General features: G+C 43.5%; 2 protein-coding genes and 1 long non-coding RNA gene across 3 annotated transcripts in view; 2 read left to right on the forward strand and 1 right to left on the reverse strand.

Annotated features, from left to right (window-relative positions):
* Positions 1–769: 769 nt before the first annotated feature.
* On the reverse strand, positions 770–5633 carry BCDIN3D (BCDIN3 domain containing RNA methyltransferase). The gene is made up of 2 exons (XM_047786573.1): positions 5368–5633; positions 770–1467 (listed from the first exon to the last, which is right to left on the reverse strand). The coding sequence occupies exons 1-2, from the start codon at positions 5599–5601 to the stop codon at positions 793–795; spliced, it is 909 nt and encodes a 302-aa protein (XP_047642529.1). The 5' UTR covers positions 5602–5633; the 3' UTR covers positions 770–792.
* Positions 5528–22257, forward strand: part of LOC125130790 (uncharacterized) — a 37910-nt gene continuing 21180 nt past the window's right edge. Inside the window, exons 1-2 of the long non-coding RNA XR_007135801.1 lie at positions 5528–5796; positions 10399–10558. This is a non-coding gene — a long non-coding RNA (uncharacterized LOC125130790). The remainder of the gene's footprint in view (positions 5797–10398; positions 10559–22257) is intronic.
* On the forward strand, positions 20508–21137 carry LOC125130789 (translationally-controlled tumor protein-like). The gene has a single exon (XM_047786574.1). It carries the CDS (start codon positions 20558–20560, stop codon positions 21074–21076), a length of 519 nt encoding a protein of 172 aa, XP_047642530.1. The 5' UTR covers positions 20508–20557; the 3' UTR covers positions 21077–21137.

A 22257-nucleotide genomic window follows, 5' to 3' on the forward strand; every position in this document is an offset into this window, starting at 1 on the left:
GTTCCCAGGCTAGGGGTCTAATCCGAGCTGTAGCCGCCAGCCTATGTCAGACCCACAGCAACGCAGGATCCCAGCTGCGTCTGTAACCTACACCATAGCTCACAGCAATGGTGGATCCTTAACCCACTGAGCAAGGCCAGGGATCGAACCCGCAACCTCATGGTTTCTAGTCGGATTCATTAACCACTGCGCCACGATGGGAAGTCCACTGATTCTTTTTTTTTTTTTTTCTCTCTCTGTCTTTTTGCCTTTTCTAGGGCCACTCCTGAAGCATATGGAGGTTCCCAGGCTAGGGATCCAATCGGAGCCATAGCCACTGGCCTACGCCAGAGCCACAGCAACGCCAGATCCGAGCCGCGTCTGCGACCTACACCACAGCTCACGGCAACGCCAGATCCTTAACCCACTGAGCAAGGCCAGGGATCGAACCCACAACCTCATGGTTCCTAGTTGGATTTGTTAGCCACTGTGCCACGACAGGAACTCCAATTCTTTTAATTGCATGTCTTGGACTTTTTTTTTTAAATGGCTGCACTCATGGCATGCGGAAGTTCCTAAGCCAGGGACTGAATCTGAGCCCAGCTGGGACCTACACTGAGGCAACACTGGATCCTTCAATCGACTGCACCAGGTTGGGGATCCAACCCAAGCCACTGTAGTCAGATTTTTAACCCAATGTGCCACAGTAGGAACTCCATGTCTTGGATATTTTAAAAGTTTCTGCCAGGTTTTGAGGCTGCCTAACTATCAGGAGTTATGGAGAGTAAACTTAATTCTTAGTATAAAACCCTTTTAATATCTACCCTGGTCTTCCAACCCTCCCATCTGTTTCCAGAATCTTAATCTGTTCCTTTCTTTCCCTTCTTCTATCAGTGATTCAGGGATGGGATGAGTCTCTGTGGTTTGTTTTGCCCTGAAGAGCAGAAGGCTTCGGTCCCAGCTGGTATTGCCAAAGCAGCATACGAATTCCATGCCATGGTCTTGGGTCAAGATCTGCACAATCTGATTGGCCATATCTCCTCGGATGGCAAGGGAGCGGAAGTGGTCAAAATCATGGAGGCCCAGCTTCCGAAGACGCCTTGCAGCTGCCCGATAACACTTCCAGGGCTGTGGCTCCACAAGGAGGTAGCGGCATAGGGAAGAAAGGTGGGCCAGGAACTCCCATAGACCTTGGTCCCCATGGTTCAGATGAATCCACATGGTTATAGACATGCAGAAGCCAATATCAAAAACTGAGCATCCAAACTGGCTTAAGAAAGAGCTCAAGAGAACTTTCCGGGTCCTTTGATTCATAAAGTCCAGGGTAATAAAGGTCAAGCCATCAGGAAAAGGGCATTCTTTTTCAGCTCGTTCCACCAGGACAGGATCTATGTCGCAGCAGAGGAGATGGAGTTCTCTTGAGGCATCTGAGCAGGTCTCCCCATCATGTAAGGGAAGGAAATGTTTGTATAGGGCCACACTCAAATCCTAGAGGAATCCAAAAGAGCTTTGTCATTGCAGCTCTCAACCAGTGAATGGAAGAGAAACCTATAACTCTTAACCTCCCATTGAGACTGCCACATACTTCTGGCTTCACAGGCTGTAAGGTTCCTAATCTATAGCCTAAGGAGGTTACCCCCAAACAGTTTTTTACGGAGCAGGCTTGAGCTCAGTGCCCTCCAGGGGTCTCAGGCTATAATGCATCATATCTATACTTTCCTGATACTGATGGGTTGTACGGTTGAAAGTTATAGCTCAATGGATACAGCAAAGGAGTCCAGAGTGTTATTTTCCAGCTCAAGTAATATGCTGGTAAACTCACTATCTCTTTCTTTTGGTGGCATTGCAGTCCCCAGGGAGGACGAAAAGGTTTGGGTGGCATAACCAGTGCTCTTTACCAGGAAGGTGAGGAATAGAGCAAGCACCATCTTATAAAAATCTACTTCTCAGCAGAGCTTCTGTGCCTGCCCGCTTGCATCTCTCACAAGTGTCCTATCTTAATAAATCTATTTCTTGCCTATCCAAAAAAAAAAAAAATCTACTTTTCAGACCTGTGGTTGGGCAAGTCTGGATTTCAAACAGTCCTCATTCAGCCTTCATTCTACAGCTTCAATTCTGCTACCTGTCTTATGCTTCACCACCCTCTTCTGAGACTTATTCTACTTTTGCATCCATTGCTCCCAAAAGTCACTGCTGAACTCCTTCTAGCCAAATCCAATTTGTGATTTTCATCATCTTACCACCGCTTTGACTTGTAAACAAGTAACTATCTCCTTTCTCTAACTCTGACTTCTATAGTCATTATAACTAATGCAAATTTGTGTCCTAATGTTTTCTCAAGGCATTTTTCTATTCACTACCTCATTCCCTCTGTGCAACAATCCTGTGAGGAATATATTTATACTCCTTGTGCAGGTGAATAAAGTGTGGGTGGAAACAACCCAGATGTCCAATAATAGTAGCACAAATTAAGATAGAATACCAGATAGCAATTAAAAATGAAGGAATTCAGCTCAGTGCAGCAACATGAATGACTCACACAAATACGTAATGCTGAGTAAAAAAGCAAGACACAAAAGAAAATACATAGCAAGCTTCCATTTATATAAAGTTCAAAAATGGACAAATTTTTTTAAACAACATTGTTTACGGATACAAAAATAGTAAGCTATAAAAAAAGCAAGGAAACAGGAGTTCCCGTCACGGCTCAGTGGTTAACGAATCCGACTAAGAACCATGAGGCTGCGGGTTCAATCCCTGACCTTACTCAGTGGTTAAGGATTCGGAGTTGCGGTGAGCTGTGGCATAGGTTGCAGACGTGGCTCGGATCTCAAGTTGCTGTGGCTCTGCGTAGGCTTGGCAGCTACAGCTCCAATTAGACCCCTAGCCTGGGAACCTCCATATGCCATGGGTGCAGCCCTAGAAAAGACAAAAAGACAAAAAGTAAAATAAATAAATAAATAAAGCAAGGAAACAATAATAATAAAAGTTGGGAGTTTATGAGCAGGAAAAGGCATATGGGAGACTTCTTCGGGTGCTGACAATGTTTTATTCTTGATCCAGACAGTAGCGTAAATGGGTCTGGTTCATAATAATCCATAAGGTGTGAATTTGTGTTTTGTGCACTTTTAAGTGTGGCGCAGTTTACCAAAAAACCCTATATCTCAAAAATTATGGTTCAGAGGCTAGTCACCCGTCCAATGTCACATGGTTAATACATGGCAAGATTGAGTCTGCATTTAGGTTCTGTTCTCCATACCAGGCTTCTCAGACTTTAACAGGCATACACATCACCTAGGGATCTGATTAAGTCTCCCTCCTCCTATCTGATGGGTCCCTCCTCCATCACATCTCTTCATCCTCAATTCCCCAATCCCAGAGTCCCCTTAAAAGGAAGCTTAAAAAGGAAGCAGACTCAAGGGCTCAATCCCCCAAGATCCTGATTCACTAGATCTAGAGTGGGGCCTAGGAGTTTTAAAAATTTAAACAGAGCACTTCCCAAATTACTGCACAATAATCGTCTACACAATTATTATGAAGCTGCTAAAAAAAGAATGCAGGAGTTCCTCTGTGGCTCAGTGGGTTAAGGACCTGGTGTTATCACTGCAGCAGCTTGGGTTGCTGCTGTGGTGTGGATTCGATCCCTGGCCTGGGAACTTCCACACGCCATGGATGTGGCCAAAAAAAAAAGAACATAATGATATGAGTGATCTCCAAATTATTAAGTGAAAAGCAATGTGCAAAACAGTGTGCTACCATTTGTAAAACTAGAAGAGGTAGCATATTTATATTTATATATACATAAATGCTTGTGTACACATAGGATGTACTCCCAAGAAATTATTTAGTCATTGTGTAGGGGATTAGGAGGATTCAGGGTCAAGGATAGAGACTTGCTTTTTACTATAAGCCCCTTTGTATTTTGAATCCCCCCTCCTTTTTTTTGCTTTATCAAGTACAAGCATGTTTCTTAAGTGCAAAATAAAAAATTCCCTAAATGTACAGCCAGGTTAGGAAACCACTGCCCTTTTTAACTGCAACTATGTCCTTGCCCCTAAGGTGCATTAACACTACTTTCAAAATCTCTCTCGGTTTCCTAATGCCTTTCATGAAATCCCAAGTCGTGGAGTTCTCTTGTGGCACAGTCAGTTAAGGATGTGGCATTGTCACTGTAGTGGCTTGAGTTGCTGCTGTGGCACAGGTTCCATCTCTGGTCCCAAAACATCAGCATGAAGCAAGGGTGGGGGGGGGGAATAAACCCCAAAATAAAGTCTTAAATGCAGTCTCTCTTTTCCTTTGCTTCCTCCCTTTGGTATCTGTATCATCACAGCAAGGAAATGTTTGCAAAGGATAGATACCCACCCACCGGTTCACTCCAGCTTTTAGCCTAAATGTCCTCCTTCCATTTACCAGCTGTGTCCCTATAGCCCTCAACTCCATACCAAAGTCTCTTCTGCCTAAGGCCAGCAACACAGTAAAATTTTCCTCACCTTATCTGACTCCTAGCCTGGAATGGAGTGATGGTACTAACTTATGAAGCATTTGTTAATCACAGGGTCAGAAGGACTGCTCCTCTAGAATATCCTAGTGGCTACAAATAGGTGTCAGAGTGACATTTCCCTGTTTTACTTGTGGACTGACTATAATTATTGTATGCCTAAGAATACTTTGTGGTAAGAAAACGTGGCAATGCCTTCCTCTGGCAGGATGCTTTATTTTCTTTCTTAATCGTCGCTTCTATACTCAGCCAACTCACTGCTTTTAAAATAAATATCCTCTTGGCTCCAGGGTCCATTCTGCATTGTGTTTCATTCGTGATTTTTTTTTTTTTCCCCTTTTTGGTCGTGCCCAAGGCATGTGGAACTTCCCGGGCCAGGGGTCGAACCCGCGCCACAGCAGCGACCCAAACCACAGCAGTGATACCACCGGATCCTTAACCTGCTGCTCCACAAGGGAATCCTCACACAAATCTTAATTCCAGGTATGATTCTGTCACCCCTCAGTAAACCAATCCCAACTCCATGCTCCAAACGTGAGTGTCGGGAAGCGCCCTCTCCCCCAGCCTGGTTGCCAGCCACGCTGGACAGGAGGCAAGCGCCAGAAGCCCAGACACGTGGCCCTTTCCACCCGCGGTTTGGCACGGCGTCTGGGGCGCAGGAATTAGGAACCAAAGTTGAAAATGATTCCTCCCCACGAGTCCTAAAAGAGATGGTGCTGGGATCCTGGAGGTCAGATAGCAGCAGCACGGGGTCGAACGCTATGCCTTTAAAAACTTATTTTGTGAAAGTTGTGACGGATGTGATGCCACGCCCAGGCCAGAACCCCAGTGGACGTGAGGCCGCCAACCTCTAGGCTCAGCCGACGTCCGATCCCTCCCCTGTCACTCACCCCGGAGTTACAACCCACGTCGAGCCCCAGGATCGGCCTTGTCTCGGGACTCTGAGGGAAGAGTCGGCGAAGCAGCTCTGGGGGAAGGAGGCGGAGCCGTTGCTCTGGAGGGTGGAAGCGGGAATAATGAGGGAAATTTCCGAATGGGGCGGCCCCGGGTTCCAGAACTCGTGGTTCCTCTTCTGCCGTAGCCTCGTCAACGCTCCCGGCAGCCTGCTTCCTGGACGCCGCCATGAGTCTCAGTCTGACCTCTGGGTCCCCGCGGAACCGGAAGTCGGGAACCTACGGGCGGGGCGAGCGCAGTCTTGGCTCAAGTGCGCGTGCGCTGAATGACAAAGGCTGGCGGGTAAAACGGTGGCTTACCCTGAACGAGGGCGGAAGCTTGTTGTTGGCCTTCCCTTGTGGGACCCTGGCTGTAACTAGGAGATGGTTAGTAATATCCTTCCATTTTTCTGGTCAGACAAGCACAGAGAGGTTGAGTTGCCCAGGCTGACATTGTTTCAACTTGGGCTACCCAGAACAAGGAGTTTGTTGGGATTTGGAAATCAGCTTCCTTCCTTTACAAATGCATAAAGTCAAACCTAGAGAGTAGAAATTACTCGTCCAGGGTCACACGGTGAGTCTCTGACACAGGAACTTGCTCCCAGTTCATCCTGTGATTCCAGGAAATGGTAGTCAGGAACTACGGTCATTCCAGGTACCAGAAGACCCACATGGCCCTGACTGTCACGTGGGACAGGTGGATAGGGGCACCTGTGGACTGTGAGCTCTTGAGAGGCATGGACTGTACCTTAAGAGCCAGCACTTACGAATGTTTACCCGGCGCCAGACACTTTTCTAAGCCCTTTGCATGCATTAATTTTCACACCAACCCTTGTGAAGAAAGGACCATACTTAATATCGCCTTTATATTGTTAAGGACTTTGGGGCTCAATGAAGGTAGTAATTTGCTCAAGGTGACACAGTTAGAAATGATAGTACCAGGATTTGAACCCAGGCACTTTGACTCCACAGGATGTACCTTTGCTCTTATCAGCCTTGAAAGTATGGCAGCCTATGCCTACCTTAATGCCTGGCCCAAAGAGACTTGATAAATATTTGTTGAAGGAAGACTCCATAACAAATGGGTATTGGGAAATTGGATATTCATATGCAAAAGAATGAAAAGGGACCCTTACACAAAAATCAACTCAAAATGGATTATGCACTTAAGACCTGAAACTGTGTAACTCCTAGAAAAAAATCATAGGGGAAAGGCTTCAGGACTGATCTTGGCAGTGATTTCCTGGATATGATGCCAAAAGCACAAACAAAAGCAAAAATAGACAAGTGCAACTGTGTCAAACTACAAAGTCAAAACTATACAGCAATAGAAACCATTGATACAGTAAAAAGACAGCCTATGGAATGGGAGAAAATATTTGCAAGCCATGTATCCGATAAGGGATTGATTTCCAAAAAATATAAGGAATTCCTATGACTCAAAAGCAAAAAAAAAAAAAAAAACCCTAATAATTTGATTTTTTAAATGGGCAGAGGACTTGGATAGACATTTTTCTAAAAGAAGACATACACATGACCAACAGGTATAGGAAAAGATGCTCAGTGTCACTAATCATCAGGGAAATGCAAATCAAAGCCACAGTGAGATATCACTTCACACTTGTTAGAATGGCTATTATGAAAACAAAACCAAAAGACCAGAGGTGTTGACAAGGATGTGGAGAAAGTGTAAAGCTCTGCATTGCTGATAGAAATGTGAAATGGTACAGCCTCTATGCAAACAGTATGGATGTGCCTCAAAAAGTTAAAAATAGAACTACTGCATGATCCAGCAATCCCATTTCTGGGTAATTATCCAGAAGAGTTGAAATCAGAATCTCAGATGTTAGCACTCACATATCTGTTGTGACACTATTCCCAATAGCCGAGATGTGGAAGTGACTTAAATGTCCATCTACAGATGAGTAGATAAAAGAAATGTGGTACATACATACAATGAAGTATTATTCATCTTAAGGAAATCCTGTCATATGTGACAAAATGGATGAACCTTGAGGACATTATGCTAATTAAATAAGCCAGTCATGGAAGGATAGTTACTGCATGATTCCCCTTATATAAGGTAGCTAAAATAGTCAAACGCATAGAAGCAAAGAATAGAATGGTAGTTGCCAGGGGCTGGGGTGAGGGGCAGGTGGAGTTGCTAGTCAACCGGTATAAATTTTCACTTATGCAAGATGAGTAAGTTCTAGAGATCTGCTGTACAACATTGTGTCTATAGATAACCGTACTGTACTGGACACTTAAAACCTGTTAAGAAAGATCTATATTAAGTGTTCTTGCCGCAGTGAAATAAAGTTAAAAAAAAAAAAAAAGGGCACCCAAACGCCATTGTGGAGGCAAGTAGGCAACTAAAGCCAGGTCTGTTTTGAGAAAACTAAAAAGGAAAAAAGGATAGAACTGAACTGAAACAGACCTGGTGGAAAGGAGCTAGGCAAAATGTGGGCAGAGCTAGAGATAAGAAAAAAACAGAGCTAGTAAGAGAGAAACTGGGGGTGGGGGCAGGGCATCAGCCTAGGTTGCAGGTTCTAGTCAGCAGCCAGGATAGCCCAGAACAGCCAAAAGATTCAGCCAGGGGTCTGCAGAGTTGTGCTAACCTCTACCCACCTGACCGACCACCTTAAAGGGGTGTCCAGCTTCATGAGGCTAGCGATTTGCTCAACTTCTTCCAAGGCTTGAAGCACAACTTCAGGTTGTGCCATCAGAGGGTTAAAATAGGCTTATCTCTTTTTCTCTCAGTTTTTACTTCATACTTTCATCTGTCTCTGATCTATTAGAGGGGGACATAAGTTAATGGCCAAAAGTCACAGCCAAAATGAGTTAATCATGATATCCTGCACAATTTCTAGAAAAAGAGGGTGTGCAGGGGACAGCAACACCACTATTTCCCCAGTGTTTGACAGATTTTGGTGACCTGAGCTTACCCTTTTTTGTCACTAGATGATGCTAGCACAAACACTCGACAACCCTTAATTTTCTTTCTTTTTTTTTTCCTTCTTTTTAGGGCTGCAACTGCAGCATATGGAAGTTCCCAGGCTAGGGGTCGAATCAGAGCTAACAGCTGCCAGCCTACGCCACAGCCATGGCAACGCGGGATCCCAGCCTCGTCTTTGACCTGCACCACAGCTCACCCCAACACTGGATCCTTTAACCCACTGAGTGAGGCCAGGGATTGAACCGGAATCCTCGTGGATACTAGTCGGGTTCATAACCCACTGAGCCACGTCGGGAACTCCAATCCTTAATTTTCAAAGACCAGGAATCACCTTGCTTTTGTAAATACTTTTCTGTTTGTCTGTTTAAACACAGTCTATATAACGTTTTGCCAGTAAAGAGTTTAATTTCATTAAGGACATGGGCATGATTTTGGACTTCTCAAAACACTGTTCACCTAAAAAGAAATAGACAACAATCCTAGGTAATGAATGGCAGGCTCCTCCTGATCCTGAGATCCTCAAGAAACAAAGATAGGAGTGGGCCTGGTAATGTTACTGGGGACCTGAAATGCCTCAGAGGTGAGCCCATAAAGAGGCGTTTCTGTTCCACTCACTCTGGTGACTTTTTAGCTGGGCCATTTTTTTTCCAGAACCTTCATCAGCCCAAGTGACCTGATCAGACTCAGCTCCAATACCTTACACAGCTTTTTTCTTCTTTTTTTTCTTTTTAGGGCCACACCTATGTCATATGGTAGTTCCCAGGCTAGGGGTCGAATCAGAGCTGCAGCTGCCAGCCTACATCACAGCTACAGCAACTTGGGATCCAAGCCATGTCTGTGACCTACACCACAGCTCACGGCAATGCCGGATCCTTAACCCACTGAGCAAGGCCGGGGATGGAACCTTCGTCCTCATGTAACTAGTCAGTTGTTTCTGCTGAGCCCCGCCAGGAACTCCTACCTCAAATAGCTTTAGTAGCACCTGAGAGCACGCTCTGCACTGCAGTTGACCAGATTTTATTGGAGCCAGATGCTTACACAGTTGTGGGGGTGGGTAGTGCTTTATGGAAAAAAAGGTACAAACATAAAGTGAATATTTGTGAACAATGAGAACAAACCACAACAAATCACAGTTTTTAAAAAGTTGACAAATACCACGAATATCGCAAAAGTTTTCCTAATAGTTTGATAAATCAAATGCCAATCACACTTAAACGTGACTTTTTTCTTACATTTTTTGGCCTCACATGCTTTGATTGCTTTTTCACGTGGTAATGATTTGATAATGCCATTTTACAGAGAGGACTAGAAAGATAATTCAGTCTTAGCATGGCAAGTCAAATTTATCTTATTATTTGATCATTCAGAAAATTTCAGGTTCATGATTTGTTGTTACCAGTGTCATGTAAATATTTCAGTTTATTCTCAAATCGGGGAAAAACTCTGATCACGTTTCTTTCGTCTAGGAGCTATGCGATTTCAGAGCATTTCAAATTTTCGTGGGCAGGGACTAACCTTAGATATTCTCTTCAAATTGACTGCATTTTACAAGCCAGTTGGTCTTTGAAAACTATAAATGGTGTATTATGAGTTTTTTATTATCTGCATTGATATCAGTAGTTTGTGTCACATCATCAAAAAGTGTAAAGATAGCTGTTTTGATAAACTGTATTTTGAACAGTTCCTATCAAAAAAAGAAAAGAAGAGGGAGTTCCTGTGGCTCAGTGGGTTAAGAACCCAACCTGGTGTCGGTGAGGATGTGGCTTTGATCCCTGGCCTCACTCACTGGGTTAAGCATCTGTAGTTGCCGAAAGCTCTGGCGTAGGCCGGCAGCTGCAGCTGTGATGCAACCCCTAGCCTGGAAACTTCCATATGCCACAGGTGTGGCCCTAGAAGAAAAAGAAAGAAAAGAAGAATCTGTGCTACATTTATAAACAATATGTGCAGTGTTACTGAATATTTTGCTGACAGGACAAAATTCTTTGGACTGAATGTCAATAAGGACAGAATTCTCTGCTTCTGTTTTTGTACAGCTGACGATTGGAAGAATTTTCTTCAGACTAGCTTCTGGCTTCATACATTTTCAAAACTTGATTGACTTCTACTCCCACACGCTTCCGGTCCCGGGTGCAGTAGGACACGTTTAGATCCTGATTTGAACACTGGCCTTGCACCTTCAGGTCACGACTTGAGGTGAGTCAGCCCAATGGGCGGTTAAGAGATTCCTGGAGCTATTCCTCCATCTGGGCGGCAGGTAATAGCTATAATAGCTCAACCCTGGTTGGCAGTGTCTGTAAACTGTGTGGATAGATCCTAAACAGAGTGTTTCCCCAACTTAACGCCCCTTAGCTGGATTCCAAGAATGCCTGTGGCCATTCCAGGGCCATCTGATGCAAGGGGCAATGTGAAGGAGGGGAAGTCAGAGTGGAAATAGCAGTTTTGGGGTCTGTGGCTGCCCTGCAGCATATGGAGTTCCCAGGTCAGGGGTCCAATGTGAGTCGCCGTTGTGACCTATGCCACAGCTGCGGCAATGCCGGATCCTTAATCCACTGTGCTGGGCCGGGGAGGATTGAACCTGCGTCCCAGCGCTCCAGAGATGCTGCTGATCCCGTTGCACCACAGTGGGAACTCCTAGGCAGCAGTCTTAATCTACTGCAATTAAAATGTCTTACCTTTTCACATTTTATAAAAATCAAATGACCTTGGGAATACACTAGGGCCTTGGAAGGGTCCTGGGGTGCAAGTGAGGGCCCTGAAGGTTGAGCTTCATTAGCTCCACGGTAAATGCATCTCTGCCCTGCACAGAACATGTACTCAAGCACAGTAAAATGAAGTATATATTGAATTGAAAACATTCATCATGGTACAACACGGTACATGAACTATGATTAAAAAAAAAAAAAATTCAGGAGTTCCTGTCGTGGAGCAGTGGTTAACGAATCCGACTAGGAACCATGAGGTTGCGGGTTCGATCCCTGCCCTTGCTCAGTGGGTTAACGATCCGGCGTTGCCGTGAGCTGTGGTGTAGGTTGCAGACGCGGCTCGGATCCCGCGTTGCTGTGGCTTTGGCGTAGGCCGGCGGCTACAGCTCCGATTGGACCCCTAGCCTGGGAACCTCCATATGCCGTGCGGGAGTGGCCCTAGAAATAGCAAAAAGACAAAAAAAAAAAAAAATTCAAGTTAGGAACTACGTGTAGTTGAAATTGAGCTTGCAGCCATGTATAATGGCTTCTGTGGACTCCCAAGGAATCTTGTGCCGCTGACATCCTGGCCTGTGGTCCAGCTCCCCCTACCCTCCCATCCTGTCCTGCTCTAATCACACCCAGAGCTTCTGCTCAGTCCCTGCTCTCCCACCTCACTCACTGCCTCCAGCTGGGGTTTAGGAGGTCTCAGAACTGAGGGTTAAGCAGGAATCTATGTATATTTTAAAATATTAAATCTATTTCTGCACAGAAACAATGTTTCAACCAGGGACTCATATCTGGACTTTTGGAACACAAACCATCTATGAATGGAGAATTTAATTGTTATTATGGTTGAGAAATGCTGCACTTAATCCTGGTAGAGTTTTAAACCACTTGGAAATAATAACCATATAATTTCTAAAGAGTATTGTAGCTGAAAGGCAACCGATAGAATACCCATTCCAAACTCCTCATTTTCAGACGAGGAAACTGGGACCCAGGAGGTAAAGGCAGTTTCTCCAAAGATGGAACTAAATTGGTCAAGGTAGGCTAAGTGCTGTAAAAAATTACCCTCCAAATCTCAGTGGCCTACCCCAATAAAAGTTTATTCCTCTCTTTGTCTCAATTTAGTGTGGGTCAGAGGTGGGGTGTGTGGGGGGGACCCTACTTCTCAGAGACTTCATAGACCCATCTAGAAGCTCTTAAAAACATCTGGAACCATTTCACTGAAGGCAAATAAACACATGAAAAGATATTAAACATCAGTAGCCATTAAAGAAATGCAAACTAAGGCCACCACAAGCTCTCTCTATACATCTTATTAGAACAGTGAAAATAAAAACATATTAGGTGTTCCTTGATGGCCTAGTGGTTGGAAAATCGGCGTCCTCACTCCTGTGGCTGGGCTTCGATCCCTGTCCTGGGAACTTCCACATGCCGCAGATGTGGCTAAACAAACAAAAAAACAACCCCCAAATCCCAACATATTGACAACACCAAATGCTTGGAATTCTTGGATGCAGAGAAATTGAATCTGTCATGTATTGTTGTGAGACTGTCAAATGGTATAGCCACTCTGGAATATAGTTTGGCAAATTCTTAAAACAACAGCAACGACTAGAATTAGGAGGAATGAAGTTTAGCTGTTAATGGATATAGAGGTTCTTTTGGGGGGACAAAATGTTCTAAAAATAGATTATGGTTAAAGAAAATCGATTGTGGTGATGGTTTATTCACACCCTCTAAATATACTAAAAAGATTAAATTGTACACCTTAAATAGGTGAATTGTATGGTACGTGAATTGTATATCAACAAGTCTATTTTTTAAAAATGAATTCACTTACCATATGACCCATCAATCACACTCCTGAGCAATTATCCTAGAGAAATGAAAACTTATATCCACACAAAACCTTTACGTGGATGTTCATAGTGGCTTTATTTGTAATAGCTAAAAACTGGAAACAACCAACATGTACTCGGGCAAGTGAATGATTAACCAAACTGAGGAACATCTACAGCATGGACTGTTATTCAACAATAAAGAGGAATGAACTGCTGATACATACAACAACGTGGGTGGATGTTGAAGCATTATGCTGAGTTAAAAGAAATCTCAAGGGAGTTCCTGTCATGGCTCAGAGGGAGCAAACCTGACTAGTATCCATGGGGACATGGGTTCAGTCCCTGGCCTTGCTCGTGAGCTGTGGTGTAGGTTGCAGAGGTAGCATTGCTATGGCTGTGGTGTAGGCAGGCAGCTGCAGATATGATTTGACCCCTAGCCTGGGAATGTCCATATGCCTGGAAAGACAAAAACAAAAAAAAAGCCAACAAAAAAACCACCCCAAACTCAAAAAGATACAAACTATATGGTTCCATTTATATAATATTTTCGTAATGAAAAAATTACAGAAAATGGAAAACAAATTAGTGGTTTGCTAGAGTTAGGGATGTAAGGGGGTGGATGTGACCATGGCAAGGTTAATGGAGATGTTTGTGATGGTGGAATAGGTCTGTTTTTTTTTTTTTTTTTTTTTTTTTTTGTCTGTACCTGTAGCATGTGGAAGTTCCCAGGCCAGGGATCCAATCCATGCTTTAACTACAGCAATGTCGGATCCTTTACCTGCTGCGCCAACTTTCCTATATCTTTATTATAGTGGTGGCTACATGAATCTATGTGCTAAAATGTCACATAACTATATACACACATTGTACCAATGTTAATTTCCCAGTTTGGGCAGTGCAGTGTAATTGTATAACATGTAATCACTGAGGGAAACAGTGAAGGGCTGAGGACACCTTGCTGTACCTTTGTGTGACTTCTTATACATCTCTAATTATTTCAAAATAAAAAGTTAAAAAAATAAGAGGAATTATTAGATAGTCAATATGAGAAGCAGTTACACCCCATCGGCTCCACCATTCAACATTGCCATTGACCACGTGCCCCTGCCCCCCTGCAACCCCAGCAGCAAAGAGTATGGGGTAGGATAGAGGATCCCTGGTCTGGGGGACACCAGCCCCCTGGAGGCAAGGATAACTTTTGGGGGGCTTAAGTGAACGTTTACACATGGAATGTTGAAAATGGCAGGTTTCTTGATCTACCACTTTCCAGATCACAGGCAGCCAGGATTACACCCTTCAAGTAGGAGGGTTTGGAGAACCTTCTTGGGGACATTTACTAATATCTGGGGTTCCTTAAGGAAATGGCCCAGTCAGAACACAAGCCAATGAAGCTCACAGGGGCAAGCCCACCTCCAGCTCAGAGCTTTTCAGTTCCCCATTCCTTCTTTTTCAAATAGAAGATTTTGGAGTTCCCACTGTGGCTCAGTGGTTTATGAACCTCACTAGTATCCATGAAGATGCGGGTTAGATCCATGGTCTCGATCAGTGAGTTAAGGATTCCTTGTTGCTGCAAGCTGCGGCGTAGATCACAGATGTGGCTTGGATCTGGCATTGCTGTGGCTGTGGTGTAGGTCACAACCCTGGGAACTTCCATAGGCTGCAGGTGAGGCCCTGAAAAAGAAAGAAAATTCAATACAAGATTTCAAGCCTCTGTGAAAGTAGAGAGAATGGTATGACTTCTATGTACCTGTTACTCAGCTCCAACATACAGCAAGTCTTATTTCTTCTGTACCTCTGTACTTTGAATCTGCAGGTGCCCACTTTCTTTTTCTTTTTTTTCCCCCCTCAGACATTAGCTATTTTGCCCTGTAGCATTTCCCATATTCTGGGAAGTCATTTAATAAGTTTCTCGAGCTTTGTGGTCTATATAAACTCTCGGTTAACTTTAGAATCTTGATCAGATTCAGATTTGATTTTTGGCAGGAAAACTACTAGGTGGGGATGGACTTCCTATTGTCCACTCTGGAAGTAGAGCAGATGACCCTAGATCATTAGGCATTTGAGGAAAGTCTCTAACAGGAAAAACAGAGTCAAGTAGCCTGGCAACAAAGTAAATCAGAGGAGTAAAGACCATGCCGGGAGGAAAAAAATCTAAAAAGTCCTAAAATAGTAATATTCTCTAAGAATTAAGGGAGATATTACATCCATGAAACAAGCTAGAAAAAGAACATTCAATCCAGGTGATAGTTAATGTTTACCATAAAATTCTTTCAACTCTTCTATACATTTAGAAACTTTCACAACAAAATGATAGGAAAAAAGAACATTTAAAGAACAAAAAGAGTTCTCATGGTGCAGCGGGTTAAGGATCTGGCATGGTCACTGCAGCAGCTCAGGTCACTGCCGTGGCACGGGTTTGACCCCTGGCCCAGGAACTTCCACATGCATCAGCGTGGGCTAAACAAACAAACAAACAACAAAAAGAAGTGTTGGGAGTTGTTAAAAATATGATAGCGGAAATGAAATACTCCATAGAGCAGTTGGAGGCAGTCTTCCACAAAGTGGAGCAAAAACGGCAGAGATGGGAAATAGAAGATGAAAGATAAAAGTCCCACCTAGAGGTCTGGATGTAAAATAATAATAGGAATTTCAGAAAGAGATAGCAGAGGGAACTATCAAACTGTCTATCAGGAACTAGCAAAGAAATCAAAGAACCAGCAATTAAATAATTCAAGAAAATTTCTCAGAACTGGAGGTATATAAAGGATAAAAATAGTTCCATAACAAGACACCACATGGTAGATTTTCAGAACATTGAGGACAAAAAGGGAATCCCACATGTTTCCAGAAAGATTAAAAATAAAATAAAACAAAAGAAGCATGCAAAAAGGATCAAGGATCATAACAGCAGTGGATTTCTCAACAGCCATGCCGGCAGCCTAGAAGGCAGTGAAACAGTGCCTTGAAAATTCTGCAGCAACGTGATTTCCTCCAACCTTCCATTCTATGCTCAGCCAAATGATTAAGTAAGTGTGGAGACAGAATGAAGACATTTCCAGACATGCAAGAAGCCAAAAATATTATCTTCAATGAGCTCTTTCTCAGGAAGCTTCTAGAAAATATTTGCTACCAAAATGAGGTAGGAAACCAAGAAAGGGAAATTCATGGACTCTTGAGTGCTAGTTTCTAACAGCAGAGAGGTGGAGGGGATCCGCTGGGTGGGGGTGAAGGAATATTCCTGGACGTTGTTGTGCAGCAGATCTTTAGAGCAACCAATGCAAGGCAGGCAAGTCAGGAGATTCCAGGAGAGGAGATGGTGTCAATAAGATGAAACTGATAGAACGGCTAGTGTATCTGAACATGTCGAGAGTATATTTACCCACTTAGGGGAGAGTTGAAAAATAAGTTATTTATAAGGACATAAAAATTAAACAAACGAGCAACTAACAACAACAATGACTAACCTCCAGAAAAGCAAAATATGCAAGAAAAATAATCATTGTATACCATAGTTCAGTGGTCACCAAGGTTTAGAATCTCAATAATGTAAACAATAAATATTGATCAATCCATATCCAAAGCAGAAGGACCCAGGGTGGGGAGGGGGGAGAAAAAAATGCGTGTGTGTGTGTGTGTGTGTGTGTGTGTGTGTGTGTACGCGCACACATGTGCGCACGCACCCTTGATTTCTATCTCCCAGTTGTGTTTTTTTTTTTTTTGTCTTTGTCTTTTTGTCTTTTTAAGGCTGCACCTGCGGCATATGGAGGTTCCCAAGCTAGGGGTAATTAGCTGGTAGTTCCCAGCTAATGAGCTGAAGCTGCCAGCCTACAACGAATCCTTGATCAAGGCCAGGGATCAAACCTGCCACCTCATGGTTCCTAGTCTGATTTGTTTCCGCTCCTCTCCCGGTCTGTTTTTAGTCCTTTCTGTTTCTTTCTCTGACTGTCTTTTTCAGACTAATGTATTTCCTAAGAGCCCTATAATGTACATCTATTAGAAAGAAAATGTATAAAGGTTATTACAAAGAAAGGGTTAGGAACCGTGTCTCCAGGCACCCTCAGCTCTTCTTAATTCACCTTGGACTTAGCATCTGTGAATTTTTCTGAACATTATTTGAGCCTTCTTACCATTTCAGCATGTACCCCTGCTTGGACATGATGGGTTCCACAAGGTCACCCTGCTGTGCAAAGTATTCTTTAATAGAATCATAGAATCTTACACTTTCATTTAGTATCTCTCCAACCCAAAGGATCCCCTGCATTCAAGAATTTTATGGCGTTCCCATCGTGGTGCAGCAGAAATGAATCCAACTGGGAACCAAGAGGTTGCTAGTTTGATCCCTGGCCTCACTCAGTGGGTTAAGGATCCAGTGTTGCCGTGAGCTGTGGTGTAGGTCGCAGATGCAGCTCGGATCCTGCATTGCTGTGGCTGTGGTGTAGGCTGGCAGCTTTAGCTCTGATTGGACCCCTAGCCTGGGAATCTCCATATGCCATGGGTTTGGCCCTAAAAGACAAAAGACAAAAAAACGGAGTTCCCGTCATGGCTCAGTGGAAACTAATCTGACTAGGAACCATGAGGTTGCGGGTTTGATCCCTGGCCTAGCTCAGTGGGTTAAGGATCCAGCGTTACCATGAGCTGTGGTGTAGGTCACAGACATGGCTAGGATCTGGTGTTGCTGTGGCCATGGTATAGGCCAGTGGCACATTAGACCCCTAGCCTGGGAACCTCCATATGCCATGGATGCGGCCCTCAAAAAGACAAAACACAAATAAATAAATAAAATACTTTACTATCTGTTTTTCCATATGCAAAAATTATATTAATTTCCCATTTAAAAAAAAAGAATTTTGTAAAGTGTGTTCAGGACAATGAGACTGAGGCAAGGTCTGTAAAGGGAGCAGTGGGTGCCGACCTAGAGCGCTTTAGGATCAGAGGGAGGAAAGGGGCTGGTGAAGAAAGCAGGGAAGGGTGACCTAGGAAGAGATGAGGCTGCCCTCTGAGGAGGCCAAGGGAGGACGCATCTTACTGGGTGGTGCCTCTGCGGAAAGCCCTTAAGTTCTCCTTGCAGAATAAAGGCTGACGTCTTTAAATCAGGGTTTCTAGAACTTGAATAACCCGAAAACATGAATCACCCGAGCCTCTTGTTTAAATGCAGATTCTAAAAAATAAATGCAGATTCTGATTCAGGAAGTCTGGGGTGGCCTGAGAGTCTGCATTTCTGACAAGCTCCCTGGTGGTGCCAAGTCTGCTGGCCCGTGGAGCATGATAGGAGAACCATAAGGACCTCGAAAACTAACCTCCTGTCTGTTTCTTCAGCTTCACCCTCTCCACCCAACCCATTCCATTCCAGCGTCTCTATTCCAGCCACGCTGAACCACTCCCAGTCCCCTGAATATGCTGGGGACACCCCACGTCCTTGCACATGCTCTTTCCTGCACCTGGAATCTACTCTCCCTCCTCTCACAACTTCTACTTTCCTGAGACACAGCGCATGTGTGTCATCTTTTGTGAAGCCATTACCACCCACTGATCTACAAAAAAAAAGTGACTGTTTTTCTCCTTCTCCCTCCATGTCTGTCACTGCCTTTATTATACAATATTGCAATTTTTGATTTACTGTGAACTCCCTGAAGGAAGTGGCCGTGTCCCATCTTCGCATCCCCAGCATCTGGCACAGTGCTGAAGCCAAATGCATTCTACCTAAATGAATGAATGCTTGTTTTATAAAGGACTGTGTTCTCACCAATGTACAGTTTTACAAAGAGGATAAAGAAAATAAGATTCAGGAAAGGATACTTGATACATCAAATGATAATTAGTAACTACTGCTTCTGCCAGTTTCCTCCACTCTCCTCTTTCTCTTTCTTTTATCCTTCCTTCCCTTTTTTCTCTATTCATTTTTTCAAACTTCCCTTTATAGAATATATATACATACACACACACACACACACATACATATATATATTTGCTTTTTAGGGCCACACCCACAACATATGGAAGTTCCCAGGCTAGGGGCCGAATTGGAGCTGCAGCTGCTGGCCTATACCACAGCCATAGCAACAGGGGATCCGAGCCGTGTCTGAGACCTACACCACAGCTCATGGCAAAGCCAGATCCTTAACCCACTGAGCAAGGCCAGGGAGCAAACCCACATCCTCACGGATACTAGTCAGATTCGTTTCCACTGCGCCACAATGTGAACTCCTATAGTATGTATATTTTTTAAGTTTTATGGAAGTATAGTTAATTTACAAGGCTGTGCTTTTACAGTATATTTTATTACACAAGTTATGTAATTTCTTTTGGTATGGAAAAATTAGTAAATCTAGATAAAACACAAGAAAAGATCTAAAGTCTCACCACCTAGAGATAATCATAATTAACATTTTAATGTACATCTTCTAGATTTTTTGTTATTCACACTCCCAGGCTCCCAAGCCAGGCTGGAGGAATTCCAGAGCCGAGCTGAGCTGATCCAGCCCCATAATGTATGTATATGTTCATATATTTAATCAACATTAAACAAATTAATGTTTTTACTGTTACTCGCTTAAACATAACTGTGGGTATTACCTTTTTTTGGAGATAGCCCCAAAAGCCTACATTTCAGAACATTTTTGAGGAGGTACAAACTGCTATACATAGAATAAAGAAGCTGCAAGGATATATTGTACAGCCCAGGGAATATAGCCAATTTTTATCATAACTGTAAATGGAGTATAACTTTGAAAAATTGTGCATCACTCTGTTGTACCTCAACATAATAAAGGCCACATGTGGCACCTACTCAACAGAGGAATAGGTAACCTCATACTCAACAGTGAAAAACTGAAAGCTACCCCTCTGAAACAAGGAATAAGATAAGGATGCCCGCTCTCACTATTCTTATTAAACACAGTAGTGGAAGTCTTAGCCAGGACAATTAGGCATGAAAAAGAAATAAAAGTCATCTAAATTGGAAAAGAAGGAGTAAAATTGTCACTGTTTGCAGATGACATGATTTTATATACATAGAAAACCCTGAAGATGCCACCAATACTAGTTATTATCAGAAATAATAAACAAATGTAGTAAAGTTGCAAGGTACAAAAATCTGTTGTGTTCTATACTCTTAACAGTGAGCTAGTAGGAACAAATTAAGAAAACAATTTTATTTACAACTGCAACAAAAAGATACCTAAAATACCTAGGAATAAGTTTAATCTAGGAGGTGAAAGACCTGTGCACTGAAAACTGTAAGGTATTGTTGAAAGAAATTGAAGAAGACAGTGTCTTCGATGGAAATGTATTCATGCTTATGGACTGGAAGAATTAACACTGTTAACTTGTCCATATTATCTAGAGCAATCCACCTATTCAGTGCAGTCCCTATCAAAATCCTGAGGACATTTCCCACAGAAATAGAACCCAAAACACTCCAAAATTTGAATGGAACCACAGAAGACCCTGAGTAGCAAAAGCAATCTTGAGGAAAAAAGAACAAAGCTGGAGGTATGACACACCCTGATTTCAAACTATATCACATAATCATAAACAGAATAGGCTTTTCCGCCCGCTTCCCCCTCCCCCGGAGCACCGCTCCGGCTGCACCGCGCCCGTTCTGAGCTCCCGGTTCCTGCTAAGCTAGCGCCGCCCGCCGTCGTCTCCCTCCAGCCGCCATCATGATCATCTACCGGGACCTCATCAGCCATGATGAGATGTTTTCCGACATATACCAGATCCGGGAGATCGCGGACGGGCTGTGTCTGGAGGTGGAGGGGAAGATGGTCAGTAGGACAGAGGGTCACACTGATGACTCGCTCATTGGTGGAAATGCCTCCGCTGAAGGGCCCGAGGGCGAAGGTACCGAAAGCACAGTAATCACTGGTGTGGATATTGTCCTGAACCATCACCTGCAGGAAACCAGCTTCACAAAGGAAGCCTACAAGAAGTACATCAAAGATTATATGAAGTCAATCAAAGGGACACTTGAAGAACAGAGACCAGAAAGAGTAAAACCTTTTATGACAGGAGCTGCAGAACAAATCAAGCACATCCTTGCTAATTTCAAAAACTATCAGTTCTTTATTGGTGAAAACATGAATCCAGACAGCATAGTTGCTCTGCTGGACTACCGTGAGGATGGTGTGACTCCATATATGATTTTCTTTAAGGATGGCTTAGAAATGGAAAAATGTTAACAAATTTGGCTGTTGGGATCGGATCTATCACCCGTCGTCATAACTGGCTGGCCACTGCTTTTCATCTACAAAACACCAGGACTTAGACATGTGGGACTGATGGCATCTTGAGCTCGTTATTTTGACATTGATTTTTCTTTGGAGCAGAGGCATTGTTTTTGAGGAAAAAAAACATGTCATGTAGATTGTCTAAAAATAAAATGCATTTAAACTCAAAAAAAAAAAAGCACAGTATTGGCAGAAAGACAGATACATAGATCAATGTAACAGAATCGAGAGCTCAGAACTAAACCCATGCATATATGGGCAATTAATTTATAACAAAGGAGCAAAGCACATATAATGGAGAAAGGAGTAGAAAGGATAAGCTCTTCAATAAATGGGGTCAGGAAAAATGGACAGCTTAAAAATGAAACTTGGAGTTCCCTGGCAGCTCAGGAGTTTAAGGATCCAGCATTGTCATTGCTGTGGCTTGGGTTCTACCCCTGGCACAGGACTTCTGCATGCTGTGGGCATGGCCAAAAAAAAAAAAAAAGAAAGAAAGAAAGAAAAAAGATACTAGACTATTATCTCATACCATACACAAAAATCAATTCAATGTGGATTAAAGACTTAATTGTAAGATTGGAAACCATAAAACTCCTAGAAGAAAACCTAGGCAGCACACTCTTGGACATCATTCTTAGCAATCTGTTTCTAGATAGATCTCCTCAGGCAAGGGAAACAAAAGCAAAAGTAAACAAATGAGACTAAGTCACACTAAAAAGTCCTGCACAGCAAACTAGCAACAAAACAAAAAGACACCCTTTCAGGAGTTCCCGTCGTGGTGCAGTGGTTAACAAATCCGACTAGGAACCATGGGGTTGCGGGTTCGATCCCTGCCCCTTGCTCAGTGGGTTAACGATCCGGCGTTGACGTGAGCTGTGGTGTAGGTCGCAGATGCGGCTCGGATCCCGCGTTGCTGTGGCTCTGGCATAGGCTGGCAGCTACGGCTCCGATTTGACCCCTAGCCTGGGAACCTCCATATGCCGTGGGAGCGGCCCAAGAAATAGCAAAAAGACAAAAAAAAAAAAAAAAGACACCCTTTCGAGTGGAAGAAGGGTTTTCCCAGGAAAAAAAAGCAGAGACCCTGGGGAGGGGTTGGGGATAGTGGGCTGGGAAGAAAGGATCTTAGCCTTTCA

The sequence above is a fragment of the Phacochoerus africanus genome, chromosome 7 (genome assembly GCF_016906955.1).
Source record: "Phacochoerus africanus isolate WHEZ1 chromosome 7, ROS_Pafr_v1, whole genome shotgun sequence".
NCBI lineage: Eukaryota > Metazoa > Chordata > Mammalia > Artiodactyla > Suidae > Phacochoerus > Phacochoerus africanus.

Bases quoted from the DNA above. Each gene is read 5' to 3' on its own strand.
- BCDIN3D (XM_047786573.1), bottom strand. From the start codon at position 5,601: ATGGCGGCGTCCAGGAAGCAGGCTGCCGGGAGCGTTGACGAGGCTACG. The intron at 1,468-5,367 runs GTGAGTGACAGG...GGATTCCTCTAG, and splicing joins ACGTGGGTTGTAACTCCGGG to GATTTGAGTGTGGCCCTATA.
- LOC125130789 (XM_047786574.1), top strand. From the start codon at position 20,558: ATGATCATCTACCGGGACCTCATCAGCCATGATGAGATGTTTTCCGAC.